The sequence below is a fragment of the Phyllopteryx taeniolatus genome, chromosome 6, assembly GCF_024500385.1.
Source record: "Phyllopteryx taeniolatus isolate TA_2022b chromosome 6, UOR_Ptae_1.2, whole genome shotgun sequence".
Lineage (NCBI taxonomy): Eukaryota > Metazoa > Chordata > Actinopteri > Syngnathiformes > Syngnathidae > Phyllopteryx > Phyllopteryx taeniolatus.
In genome coordinates this window covers 3796375-3811252 of record NC_084507.1, presented here as the reverse complement: position 1 = coordinate 3811252, position 14878 = coordinate 3796375, and the positions used below count along the sequence as shown (strand labels likewise).

General features: G+C 38.2%; 1 protein-coding gene across 6 annotated transcripts in view; it reads right to left on the bottom strand.

Moving 5' to 3' along the window:
- Positions 1-687: 687 nt before the first annotated feature.
- The window catches only part of spire1b (spire-type actin nucleation factor 1b), a 36218-nt gene continuing 22027 nt past the window's right edge, over positions 688-14878 (bottom strand). The window contains exons 8-18 of one of the 6 annotated variants that reach the window (XM_061776154.1): positions 14001-14130; positions 13241-13282; positions 10941-10991; positions 7671-7834; positions 7466-7559; positions 7164-7306; positions 3956-4093; positions 3666-3736; positions 3525-3552; positions 2994-3265; positions 688-2519 (exon numbers count right to left, since the gene is read on the bottom strand). In XM_061776154.1, the coding sequence (XP_061632138.1) occupies positions 2264-2519; positions 2994-3265; positions 3525-3552; positions 3666-3736; positions 3956-4093; positions 7164-7306; positions 7466-7559; positions 7671-7834; positions 10941-10991; positions 13241-13282; positions 14001-14130 (1389 nt within the window). In that variant the 3' untranslated portion in view covers positions 688-2263. Of the gene's footprint in view, positions 2520-2993; positions 3266-3524; positions 3553-3665; positions 3737-3955; positions 4094-7163; positions 7307-7465; positions 7560-7670; positions 7835-10940; positions 10992-13240; positions 13283-14000; positions 14131-14878 lie in introns of those variants that run through there. The other 5 variants (XM_061776150.1, XM_061776149.1, XM_061776151.1 and 2 more) reach the window with 5 other exon arrangements.

The window sequence follows — 14878 nt, the reverse complement described above, 5'->3', positions numbered from 1 at the left end:
AACAACTCAAAAATAAGGGAGACTATAGGTGTTCTTTGATTTATTTTAGTTTTTTTTTGTTTTTTTTGCCAAACAGTTGTCAACATTTATTTATTTGTTTAGTTACTTATTTACTCACTCAGCATGGTAACATGGAAACCAATCAGTAAGAATCTGGGCCCAATGAAACACCAACAGGGTTAAGTCTGTTGTCTGTATTAAATAAGATACCTTTTTTTTTTTTTGTAAGTCCCCAAATTTAAATGACATATACCACTGAAGCTACTGAAAATAAAAAAATAAAAAATAAAATAAAATAAAAATTGGGTAAGTAAGGTGCTATTAGTCCTTCAGGATTAAGCGCAGTGAGTCTTGTGCTGTTCAGTCGGTCACATTGAGGGAAGTTCTATAGATGGGAAGTTAAACCTCATTTGTAAAATATTTATTTTGATGACAATTAAGTAAATGGATTTTAATGAATGGTCCAGACTTTTAGCAATAGGAAAATGCAGCACCATGTAAAATGACCTGCTGGTTTAAACACGTCTCTATTTCCAGTCTTCGTGGTACCTTTTATGTTTTTATTTATCTATGCACCCTTTAAAGCACAAATATCTCCAGACAGTGTTCGGAGTGTTGCAGAGGTGTGGTGACACACCCATGTATTTTGAAGTAAAATTTAAAAAAAATAAAAAGAGAGAAAACAAAAGCATTTCATTTGTTTATTTTTGATCACTTGTGGCACTCTGTCCAGGGAGTTTGAGCTTGATGGTAAGATATTGAAGGTACAAGCAACACCGTTCATGCATGGTATCACACTGTGACGCTTCTCCTGTGGACTTCCCCAAGTGAGCCAGCAAATCACTTCATAAAAACTTAGTGTACTGTAGCTGTAGATGACTGTCAATATATTTGCGTGATCATATAAGACAACGTTTAAGGCAGAAAATCCAAAAATAGAATTGCACATTTCAGCCACCTAGTCCGTTTCTGGATGGCAAAGGAACAATGTTAAAGGCATTACATCAAGACTTATTGTACGTACTTTTACAGTATGTCCCCACTGCAACCAAACGTCTGTACAAAAACAAGAATTTCAGGCATTTTATCTAAAGTAAAAGTCACCATTTTCAAAATGTATTCACAAAAAAATCCTGTCGTAAAAAACTAAGTAAACATAATGTGGATTATGTATTGCTAGCGCCCAACAGAAGCAGCAAGTTAACACATTTATAAGTGCCAAATATGAAAATGGAGAGAAAGCAGCTATTTTAAATAAATGATTGAAAGGCAAGTATGAAAGGTTATATCGATGGCTATGATGTGTCTGCATGTGCACGAGAATGCACACTTAAAAAAAAGACGTAAAATATAATTACTGAACATGGGCACTATGAACCATATACAGTATGTTTGTTATGTTGTAAATACAAAATCATTTTGTTTGTGCTTCTCACAGTAGTTTAATTCAAAACAGATGAATTTTGAATATTTTTTTGTGAAATGCATGATTAAGTAAAGTTCAAATAAAGAAACGTGTTGTTTTATCAGACCACACAGTTTTTAGGATTAGTTTTTTTTTGTGTGTGTTTTTGTATTGGTTTTTTTCTTCCTTTTTATTCAGGAATACGAATAACTGATGAGATGTAATAAGTAAGGGTTTGAAGAATGTGATCATATCATGTTGGGGCAAGAATAAATTATGCGGGTCAAACTGAGAACAACATATAGCGTATGTCGTCTTAGGGTAGTACAACTGCACAAAAATAAATTGTCGGTGATAAATGGATGAATGTAACAAGCGACTGAATACTGAATGGGGTCAAAATTCATCGAGCAATACTTGGTGGAGAAGCCTTCATCAAAAAAAGTTGAGTGTGCCCTAGAGACAAATGAGTACAAAAGTCAAATGAAACTCATACAAAATGTAATATTTGAATATCTTGACTCTCACTTTATCCCATGACTGTTGTCCAGGCCCCACAACTCTGTTTCTTCACTCTTGTGCTTATTTAGGTGTGAGCTGGGGTGGACCACCCTACCGTGCCATCAAAGAGGAGGACACTTGTCCACTTTGACAAAGGTCAATGCGATTGTTGTCCTTTTTCTCCCGAAAGTAATTGAGTGGAAATTAAAGGGTCATCCATAATATAATCCAATTGTAGATCTACACCAGACAGTCATCTGGAGGAGCTGTACACGATGACGAGGACACTGCAACAAAACCTCCATCCACCACGGTTTGATTAGAGAGACAGATGGAGACAGTCTAGATGGAGACAGTCTAGATCTCACTGATGGTTCGCTCTGAGGGCCGGTACTCCTCCCTTCCTTTCGGCGAGGACATGTACAAGGACTGCGTCTTGCGTTTTAAACGCGCTCTCTTGGTGGCCAGTGACAGGCTGTGCTTGCTGGAGGCGATGATGTCAGTGATGAACTTCTTGCAGTCAACACACACCTCCATGGTGGCCCAGTCTTCGGTCAGCTCTGATGGAAGCTCAAGTGCTTCGTGAGACTTTAAAGAGCCGTGCTTGGACAACCTGAAAACAACGGGATCACTGTGTTTTATACTGTATATCAATGTAATGTGGAATAATATGTATTAATATAATAAAAAGAAAAGATAAAACAGTTGTATTAGAAATTCTGCCTTCATGAAGAAAAACTAATACCAAGAGGGATTAATTTAACACTGCACCAGACTGAGTCTGAAAGGTAATTCTAATATTTGAGTTATTCAGCAACATTAGAGAGCGAGAGAATATTACAAACAACCCTAACTGCAAGCTACACAGGCATTCATCGGTCTATGTCTGTTTGTTTCATGGACTTCCATGCAGGTTATGATTTTTGAAAGCATGCAATATTTGAAAGGGTACTACTGAGAGCTGTGAGCTGCTTATACACTTTTCTAGGTTGTTTAAAAAGGACCTACAGTAAAAATTCAATTTAGGTGCGCTTCAGCATCCCCAAAAATGTGCTCCAAACACCTCCATACAGTTCATATGTCTTACTTGGACATTGTCTTGTGGATGCTCGGTCGTCTATGACCACTGGCGGACTTGTCAGATTTGACTCCCCCAGAAGCCTTTCCAGCTTTTTTGGCTCCTGATTTTGATGTGGTAGCTGCCGATGCGCCGTCCGCAGCTAAAGTCAGCCGGTCTTCAGCCACAGAGAGTCCTTGTCCCTCAGAAATCATGCCACTCATCCTCTCCCTGGGTTGAGTGTTAGTAGACCCGATGGAGTAGATGGGAAGACTGGAATAAGGTTTGGATGGCAATCTCATCTGTCATAAAACAATTCAAAAATAAGGTTGTAATAAATTAAACCAGCTTGTGATCTTATTTCAAATGACGACCCCCAGAGAGGTTATGTTTCTTTTCAAAACATAAAGGAGTTCAACATGCATTTTAACACATAGTTTATTTAGTTTAATTCTATCATTTAAAGTTTTGGTTGCACACAATTCAATTCTACTTGACTTTTCGTCTGCTTTATAAATTCAATAAATAGGATGAAAGTAAGAAGGATTTGTTACACTTCACCTTTTTGCAACACTGTGAACACACAGGCCTGTAAAGAAAAATTAAGCAATGAATGAAAGTTCTTTCATGTTCTTTATTTTTTTTTTAAAAATGTTTTTTGTTTTTTTTATCTGTGAAACTGTTATGTGAATGGTGTTTTACTTTTTGCAAAACTGGCAGATGTAGGACCAGGTGAAAAAGGAAAATCTTTTGGTCCGACAACAGAAGCAAAGCTGCAATGAAACCATGTAAACATGTGAATTGGAAATCAGTTTTTAACAAAAAAAAAACAAAAACAAATGTACCGTTAATGATAAAAGAATATAATTCAGCCACAATCAGTCTGTTCCCTCGAACAATATACAGATTGCTGAAGCGCTATTCATGTACATCGTTATTAAATAGTAAAGCATGTATAGTCTACTATGATAAAATAACATGTCAAAGCTTACCTTTCCCTTCTTCATTGCGGTGTAGACTTCTTTATACTGCTGAAATTTCTCCAGCTCTGCTTTTACCAACACCTGTCTGATGTGCATCACCTCCTCTACTGTCAAAGACAGACACTCCACAGGGAAACAAAACTCCTCCTGCAAAAAAATTTAATAGTCACATGCACAACAGCACGCACATACATATACATATACATATACACACACACACAGCAGTCAGTGTTCCTGGCAACATTTGGTGCGTCACACTTGCTGGAGGTAAGAGTGGGGGCAGACTACCTGGAGAAAATCCATGCAGGCACAGGGAGAACATGCAAACTCCACACAGCTGAGGCCAGATTTGAACCCAGGTCCTCAAAACTGTGAGGCAGATGTGCTAACCAGTCATCCACAAGCTTCAATAAAAGATGTTTTGTCCGTGGGTTCTAACGTAAACAATCTAGATGTGTCCAAGTTGTGTGCTAGACTGGTAAAAAGGTGTATAACATTAAAAAAAAAAATGCTGTAATTATTGGACAGTACTCCCCAAAAGAATTCATAAACTTAAGAAAATAACAAAAATCTATTTTATTTGTCTCCTTGATACTGCCAAGCTGCACTGTAGGATGGATTATACAGGTCAATAAATTAGAATATGGTAGAAAAGTCCATTTATTTCAGTACTCATACATTATGTGGATTCATTTAATACTTTTCAGAGGGCAAATTCCTGCCTAATTTCTATTTCTACATTTTCACGAAATATTCTAGTTTTTAGAAATGGTGAATTTTGTGTTTCTGTCTGCTGTAAGATATAATCATCATTATTTTTATTTTTTAAACCTGTCCTGTTCAGCTGCATGGCCTTGCAGATTGGTGGATGTGTATGCATTTTGTGCTGGAACAGTTTTGCTGTGCAATGGGGGAGTTTGAAATACTCCCTCTGCTTATTCTTTATTTTTTTAATTATTCTGATGTTGATTGAAAATGCAACCATGTCATGTCAGTCATTAAGTATTTTATTTTGAGTGTGTGTAATGCCGCTATATAACATGAATTTCACTTTTTGGATTGAACTACCTAAAAGCTTTTGACACTAATCTAATTTCTTGAGATGTACGTGTACTACATACAAAGAAAAAAAAAATCTTGGGAAAGACTTGGCGAATTGGGAACACATACAACCAGAACCAATGGACAGTGTCACGCCTGAACCCTTGCTCAAGGGCTACCTGAGCAGCAGGTTAAAATCCCTCACATTTTCTTCAAAAGCATTCCATGGTCCATCATCGTCTATTTTAGAATTTTGGATTTTAGTAGCAGTTCTTTTCTCTCAAGGTACAAGTTACATACATTTCTGTTAAGCTTATGGATGTATTGTACTTTCGTCTAATTGTTTGGAACTTTTCTTGGGCAAAAAAGACAGGTGTACAAAAGATACAAACTTTGAGGGGAACAACTCAAAGAATGTACAGTGGGTACGGAAAGTTTTCAGACCCCCTGAAATTATTCACTCTTTGTTATATTGCAGCCATTTATTAAAATCATTTAAGTTAATTTTTTTCCTCATTAGTCTACACACAGCACCCCATATTGACAGAAAAAAAACGTAATTGTTGAATTTTGCCTGATTTATTCAAAAAGAAAAAGGTAAATATCACAAAGCCATAAGTATTCAGACCCTTTGCTGTGACACTCATTTAACTCTGGTGCTGTCCATTTCTTCTGAACATCCTCGAGATGGTTCTACACCTTCATTGGAGTTCAGCTGTGTTTGATTATACTGATTGCACTTGATTAGGAAAGTCACACACCTCTCCATTTAAGACCTTACAGCTCACAGTGCATGTCAAAGCAAATGAGAATCATGAGGTCAAAGGAACTGCCTGAAGAGCTCAGAGACAGAATTGTGGCAAGGCACAGATCTGGCCATGGTTAAAAAAAAAAAAATAATAAATAATTTCTGCTTACTTAAGGTTCCTAAGAGCACAGTGGCCTCCATAATCCTGTAATGGAAGTCGTTTGGGACGATCACAACCCTTCCTAGAGCTGGCCGTTGGGCCAAACTGAACAATTGTTGGAGAAGAGCCTTGGTGAGAGAGGTAAAGAAGAACCCAAAGATCAGGGTGAAAACCAGGCACTGTTCATCACCTGTCCAATACAGTCCCAACAGTGTAGCATGGTGGTGGCAGCATCAGGCTGTGGGTGTGTTTTTCAGCTGCAGGGACAGGAAGACTGGTTGCAATCGAAGAAAACATGAACGCAGTCAAGTACAGTGATATCCTGAACAAAAACCTTCTCCAGAGTGCTCAGAACCTCAAAGGTTCACCTTCAAAAAAGACAATGACCCTAAGCACACAGCTAAAATACCAAAGGAGTGGCTTCAGAACAAAACCGTGACTGTTTTTGAATGGCCCAGCCAGAGCCCTGACTTAAACCCAATTGAGCATCTCTGGAAAGACCTGAAAATGGCTGCTCAACGTTCACCATCACACCTGACAGAACTGGAGAGGATCTGCAAGGAGGAATAGCAGATGAGCCTCAAATCCAGGTGTGAAAAACTTGTTGCATTATTCCCAAAAAAAAAACTCATGGCTGTGTTTTAGCTCAAAAGGGTGTTTCTACTAAATACTGAGCAAAGGGTCTGAATACTTATGGCTGTGTGATATTTCAGTTTTTCTTTTTTTAATAAATCTGTAAAAAATTCAAGAATTCAGTTTTTTTTTCTGTCAATATGGGGTGCTGTGTGTACATTAATATGGAAAAAATGAACTGAAATTATTTTAGCAATACAAAAAAAATAATAATAATAATAAATGAAAATTTTAAGGGGGTCTGAATACTTTCCGTACCCACTGTACATTGGAATCTCTCAAGTCAAATTTCCCAAGGGTCATATAATTAAAAAAGCTAAAGGTTTCGGGAAAACTCTAAAGTTGGACTCCCGTTCAACAATTTACTCCATGTTTTGCTTTTTTATACATAGCTCACCATATGAAAACTTTGTTGCAGTCATATATAATCCCACTGCATCAAACTGAAAGGCTTCAGTATGATGCCGCTGCAAAGAACAACTACTGTACAATGACAAACAGAAGACGAACCGGACAAGTGAAGACAAATATACACATGTATGGGAGTTAGGCAAAATAAGTTTATTGCGCATCCTGTAACATATTGTGTTCATCTTCATAGTTTTAAAGTGTTGAACATCTTAACAGTAACTCACCAGAGACTTCGAATTCTGTTTAGAGGGCAGCTGAAATGGTCGGACATTGGTCGGCGTTTCCTTCTCGATCGAGTGTCTCCTCTGAGGGGTCTGGCGCCTCTCTGGCTGTGGCGTCGATGAGATGGGCAGGAACTGTGGTGGAGCTGGGATAGCAGTAAAAGCGCACAAAAGGAGACATAACTTGGTTTTCATGAAAATATGCTGTATTAGAAAGACTTCACGAGGCAAAGACTTAAATCAGCATTACTAAAAATATAACAAAATATGATGATTTAAGAGGTGAATATTAATTCAAAACTCACTCTTCTTTCCCAGTGCTGTCTCTGGAGATGTGTCATCCATTAGAGATGTTGTTACACTAGAGGTGCTTGCTGATCTGTTCCCTAAAAACTCATCCTGAATAAATATATGGAATATACAACAACACGTATTATAACAATTTGCTCTGCAGACATCAGATGCATTTTGGAATTAAATTATGCCCCAAAAACACAAGACCCCACTGACATCAGAGTCGGAGGTGTCGAGTTCGGCAAGGCTGGGAGCCTTCAAAAGCTTCTTCCTCTGGGGCACAGACTGAGATCCGGAGGGTTCTGCTTTGGGAGATGCCGGTTCAATGGTCAAAGACAAAGTGCTGGATGTCCTCCTGCCCATGTACGGAATAAATTCATCTGCATAGAGCCACGCACAAAAGACTTGCATTACGATAACCAGACAAAAATAACACTGGATCTCAAAACATTTTCTCATAGGTTTTCTTGCATCCATAGTTTTTGGTTTGTTATTAAACTTATATCCTGATCGTCTTATAATAATAATTTACCACAGTTTCTTTGAATGACGGTAAAGTCAAACAATGCAAGAATCCTAGGAATGGAGGACAATATTTGGAGATCCTTTTGAGGTCAGAGAGGGAAGGGATGGGTGAATTAGGTCGGTCAGAGGGCGAGGGATGGGAGGAAGCTGGTGTTATACACAGAGCACGGAGGCATCTTTCATGAAATATTCAAATCCTGGCCTCCAGACTTTCCTCCCCTAAATATTTAGGAAGAGAAAATTGCTTATACTATGAAGAAAAAAAACAGTAGTACAGTACGTATACACAAAAAACTATTCCAATGAAGTTGGGACATTGTGTAAAATGTACATAAAAACAGAATACAATTATTTGGGAATCCTTTTCAAACCATATTGAATACACTACAAAGACAAAATATTTCAATTTCACACTGATGAAAGTTAGTTTTTCTGCATATATTCTCTCATTTTGAATTTGATGCCTGCAACACATTCCAAAACCCGGGAACTACGCTGAGAATGCCCGATCTCGTTCGATCAGGGAAGCTAAGCAGGGTCGGTCCTGGCTAGAACTTGGATGGGAGACCATCTAGGAATACCAGGTGCTGGGGTTGGGCAGGAGGCCAATCACCTGCTCCCGTAAAGACTACGGATTACAGTAACTGTAATTACGGCCTAATGTGCCTCATGGCACTGAGAGCTCTGGAATAAAAACAATAAAACAACACACACACACACACACATTCCAAAAAAGCTGAGACAGGGACAACAAAAGACTGGGAAAATTGAGGAATGCTTAAAAAAAAAATAATAATAAAATAAAATAAAAAAAAAAAAACCTTGTTGAACAGGTTTATAAGAAACAGGTGAGTGTCATGATTGGGTATAAAAGGAGCAACCCCGAAAGGCTCAGATGTTTACAAGCAACGGTGGGGCAATGTTCACCACTTTGTCAACAACTGCATGCCAAAATAGTCCAACAGTTTAAGGACAACATACAATTGGAAGGAATTTCGGGATTTCATCATCTATGGTCCATAATATCATCAAACAATTCAGAGAATCTATAGAAGAAAACGGCACACCGAATCATTGAACACCCGTGACCCTCGATTCCTCAGGCGACATTGCATTAAAATACAGCATTATTGTGTAAAATATATTAACACGTGGGCTCAGGAACACTTCAGAAAACCACTGTCAGTTAACATAGTTTGTCGCTACATCTATAAATGCAAGTTAAAACTATACCATGCAAAGCAAAAACCATTAGTTCAACAGCACCCAGAAACCCCGCTGGCTTCTCTGGGCCCGAGTTCATCTGAGATGGACTGCTGGAAAGTGGAAGAACATACAGGTTTTGGAGCAACATATGCTGCCATCCAAGCAAAATCTTTTTCAGGAACATAACCTCCTTATTTCAGCAAGACAATGCCAAGGCACATTCTGCACACGTCTGAACAGAGTGACTCCGTAGTAAAAGTGCGAGTCGTAGACTGGCCTGCCAGCAGTCCCGACCTGTCTCCCAGTAAGAATGTTTGGTGCATTGTGAAGTGCAAAATACGACAACGGAGACCCCGGATTGTTGGACAACTGAAGTTGTACATCAAGCAAGAATGGGAAAGAATTCTACCGACAAAGTTTCAACAATTAGTATCCTCAGTTCCCAAATGTTTATTGGATGTTGTTAAAAGGAAAGGTGATGTAACACAGTGGTAAACGTGCCTCTGTCCCAGCTTTTTGGGCCTGTTTTACAGGCATCAAATTCAAAATGAATGAATATTTTCAAATAAATAAAGTTTAGTTTGAACATTAAATATCTTGTTTTGTTGTGTATTCAACTGAATATAGTTAGTATAATATAGGTATTGAAAAGGATTTGCATATCATAGTATGCCTTTTTTAAATTTGTTTTACACAACGCCCCAACTTTATTGAAAGGGGGTTTGTATCTAACAATTAATTTATTTCTGTTAACGCAATCAACAGTTACTAAAACAACTCTTAACAAAGGAGGTGAAGGGAAGCTATAGTGGACATAAAAAGGCAATTACAACTCTGTTCAAATGGCAGGTTTTTGTGGAAGAAAGAAATTAGACTAAGATACCAATTTTTCAGTATAACCTGTCCAACTCAAAAGAAAAAACATGACGGGAAATAAAAATAAAAAACAGATAATGTGATTGCACAAGTGCGCGCGCGCACACACACACACACACACACACACACTCCCTCTAATAAATGGGGATGTGGCTGTGTTCAGAATTAAGCAATCATATTTAAACTCATGTTAATTGGGGGTAAGCACATACCTGCCACCATTTAAAGTGGCTTTGATAAAGCCCATATAAATTAAGGTGGAAACATATTTACAATTTTCTGAAGGACTCAAATATCAAAACACTTTGGGTGGAATTCATAACAGAGGGGGTAATTGTTCTTTTTCTTGATATATGAATGAAGAAAAAAAAGGGCACTTTTGTCATCCAGGGCAAAAGGGCAGGTGCTTGAGCACCACTTGGGTTTTATGTATGCATGTGCCTGATAAGCTGTATAGAAGATGGATGGATGGATGGAGACCCAGAGGAATCACCGTCAAAATTGTTTGACTGTAGTTATGGTTTCATGGGCTGTGAAAACTGTTGCCCAAAAAAATAATTGGCATGGGGATTGAGAAGGAAGGTATGAGTCAATGTGAAAGAAGTGTCTTGGGTCAAATGAAAAGCCAAGGATGATAATTGCTCCTGTTTGAGGGGAAGAAGTCATCCACATGAGCTCATCAGCGAAGGGGCATTTTTGTGCTGCTGGATTCAAACTCGGGCTGAATGTTAATACAATAATTGGGCACTCAACTGCAATTTGGCGAGTCTTAATATTTGATCAGATAATATATTAATTGAGAGCCAGGGAGGCAAACAGACAAAGCCATTGGGTTAGGGCTGGGAAAAACATTTTCAAGCAGCAGAGCTCATACTTTACCTAGTCCTGTACGGAACAAGTCCTGTGGCATACTGCGAGTTTTGCCAAAACCTAGAAGGGAATACCTTCTTCATTACGAAAGCTACACAAACCTTTTACTTGATGTCACAGGTCTATCCTTAGTTAAACAAAGCTAAAATGGAATAAAAAGTGTGATTATTATTATTTTTTTTTTAATGCATTAATTTACTCTGTCGTAAAGGGCCTCTCCTTTCGAGACTCCACATAATTGGAACCCATAGGGCTTTACAAAATTGCCCAAATCCTCAATTCACATTTAGATGATGATACACACATGATGTCCTTTTTAGTTTGGAAAATAATGCAGTTAGAGTAAAGGGCTGGTATAAAAAAGGCTGATCCTTTTAATTCTCTGACAAGCATCAAACTGATGGCTTTAGCAGCACCCTATGATTAACTGGCAACCCATCTGGGGTGTACCCTGTGTCTCGCACAAAGTCAGCTCAGCTAGGCTCCCCTGTGCGCCTTAACTGGATACGTGGTAGGAGATGGGTAGATGGCTGGATGGTTGGTTTGGGCAGTGTAGGCAATGGACTAATGAAGGTTGTGGTTTTAAAATATAGTAACATACGCTGGTGTTGTCGCTGTGCTCACTGGGAGCAATTATAGTCTCAGTATTGAACCATGAAAAGGTGTCAAGGCAACCACAGAAACAAGCCATTCTCATCTACTTAAGAAAAATTGTTTTCTCTTTTTATTGTCATTGGTTAAATCAGTCATGGATCAAAAAGGAATGATGTATCTATTTATCTATATTTAATGTTGTTAATCACATAAAACCGAAAAAGAGCTAAGTCCGGTGTAAGACTATTGATAATAATATAACTGCTGTATATTTGTTGCAAATACTGTCCAGTACTACAACACCATAAATGCCTGCTTTGATCCAGTGGCAGTTCTAGAGGGACCGAGGGGATGGTGGGGGGGGCTAACATTGTGCTTGGCCTCCCCTGTGCCCCCACCAGGAATGTATTGAGTAGCACATGTAATGTGAATAGACTAGTCAGCCAAAACTTTTAAAACCGTTGATGATAATAGTACGGCCCACCTGGAAAAAAACAAAAAAAAACATTTCACTTGGACCCAGTCTGGCCACCATGCAAAAAAAAAACGGGCTAGAACCGTCACTGACCAATGCCCTTACCTACTCTAATGTCCTGCATTGTCTAATTATTGGCAATTATGTACCATTATATAAAAAAATGGGCCCACAAGTGCAACTGGAGGAGCACACATACAAGATAATCCCACAGCATGAATGATTCAGTGTGATAATAAAGATTACTGTATGTTAGGATGAGAGACACTGGCTTCAATAAGAGAAAAGTGGGGCTTGGCATTATTCTGATTCGATGCCTCAGTGACACACTGAGAAACATGAAAAAGTCTTTTGTACGATGTACAACGATAATGACTCCGAAAGATGCCACGTTGGCAGAGAGGCTTTTTCTGCAGCAGTCATTTCCTTGAATAGGAAAAGACCAGAAGTACCAGCAAGGCAAATGTTATGTAACCAGTTTTTTTTTTATACTCTTGTACAAACTTCCTCACATAACAATAGACCAAGACATTGCACTTAAAACTGGTGTATAAATTAAACACTGGCTTCTATGGTCACGGAAAGTAGTGAGGAGCGGTGGCAGTGGGTTCGACCACAAACTTTAGCGACTAGTTTGAGTTAGTTGCTATCACACATTTTACATCTTAGAGTTGATAACTTTTACATTTGGATGGCTCTTAAAATGTAACGTAAAACATTGCATGTACAGTTACTGTATTACTGTTTACAATTTTGGTTATTTCGTTTGGGAAGAACGTCACAGAACAGATTGTGTTCAACCCTAGAGGTTTAAAAGATGCTGGTGTGAAACAACGTTAATATACCAATGCTAATAGAGGGGGAATGCAAGTTGAAGAAGAAAATAAATTACAAAGGAATGGTTCCTGTTTATTTTAGTGTAAAACTGCCTTCCAAATCATTTTTCAGAAAATAATTTCATTTTGTTTTTAACATTTGAAATTAACACGTTTCTGTAATTGTTCAATCTTTGTTTTGTTTTTTTAATTACACTCATCTGCATTCGCTCTTGCTGAAGAGTGTCCCCCATTGGCACATTGCACATCCACACACATCAGCCAACCTTCACCAACTACTGAAGCATGAAATATGAATGGTTGTGTGTGTGCATGCGTGATGATGAGCAGCCATAGCGAGTGAGAAGAGGAGAAGATATCATTTTAAATAACGAAAGCCAGGTAAGCAGCAAGAGGAACGTTACCTGAAGCATCAAAACTGAAAGACATGCTAAGTGGCCGAATTACTGAAACGAGAAATGCATGGCATGGGACAGTCATTTGGATTAGGAGGTTATTTAAGGCAAAGGGTTATCATAAGGAATATACTTTTACTGCAGATAGAAAGACATTTTGGAAGTTAGCATGCTTAATTTGAGTTTCAAGTGCAGTTTTATATTTTACAAGCAATTAGCAGCAGTGAGTGTACTGTAATTTGCATTTCACTCAGTATTACAATTGAACTCTCACTATATTGCGGGCTATATAGTTAGCAAAGCAATAGGAGGCGATAGCTGAGATACAAATGGCAGCATTCGCAAAGAGAAGAGAAAGACAATGTGTGTAACAACAGTAGAGTATTAATACTTTTGCAACCTAACTCTTAAGTAATCCTGGGCTATTTGGGATTTGTTAAGTAATTTGTAAGCACAGTCACGATCTAAAAGTGGAAGACTCATGAAAAGAAATGGGATAGTATGTATAGCCTTTTTTTTTTTAGTCAAAACTGAACATTCGTAAAAAACCCAGCATTATAAAATGCATCTTTTATAGGCTATTTACAGTCCAGACAGTACTAATATAGACTACAGAGAACTGTGCATATAATTATATACATTTTAGTTGAGTTTTGGTTTGTTTTTATAGTTGATAAATAATAATATGTCAAACAGATGTGTTTGTCCCTGATCTCAAAAGTATGCAAAAAGACAGCAGGCACAAACAAGAAGGTCTTGAGGGTCTTACCTAGTCTTCCCCTGCGGACCATATCTGGTGTCACGGGTCGAAGTTTCCTCTCAGATTTAATTTCTTCTAGGATCCTCTCATGCAGGGTGGGGGGAGGCTGAGTTGGTGGCTTCAGTTTTCGTGCAGACACCTTCCAAACAATGTGACGATTGATAGAAAAACAAGTGCACTGTGATGCTTAAAGGCTGATCAAAGAATTGTCTTTAATCATAAAGTATGCCAAATTTATTTAAGAACTAGATATTTTTGGTCATGTATGTGACCACAATGTAAATGACTGGGGATCTTCAAAACTTATGATACTGTATATGTACCATAAAAGTTGTTGAGCAAAATTATTATGTTCCATCAAGGCTGCATTTGCATGTTTCAGATGACACAATCTCGATTTTTTTTTTTTGCACTCAATTAGAATATGCACATAGCAGCAGAGAGAGAGAGAGAGAGAGAGAGAGAGAGAGCGAGAGAGAGAGAGAGAGAGAGAGAGAGAAATGCATGGAATCAGATACTGTATCCTTCGAGTTAAAGCAGACATCTTTCAAATTCACTACATATCGGATATACCCCATCAACCGAGATTGGTAGTAATGTGCTACATTTACTCCATTACGTATACTCAAGTAACATTTTGGATAAATTATACTTGTCAGAGTAGTTTGAATGCACCATACTTATGAGTTTTACTTGAGTATTCATGTGAAGCAGAATCGATACTTTTACTCTGTTACAATGATCAACATGCAGCAACATATTTTTTTCTTATTTTCTCTTGTCACATCCGGGCACATACACACATTCAGGGTTTCTTCGAGGGGTTGATGTGGGGTCGGGGTGTGCGTGTGTCAGACCGGGTTTCAGTACGTCAGTGCTGTTTCCCA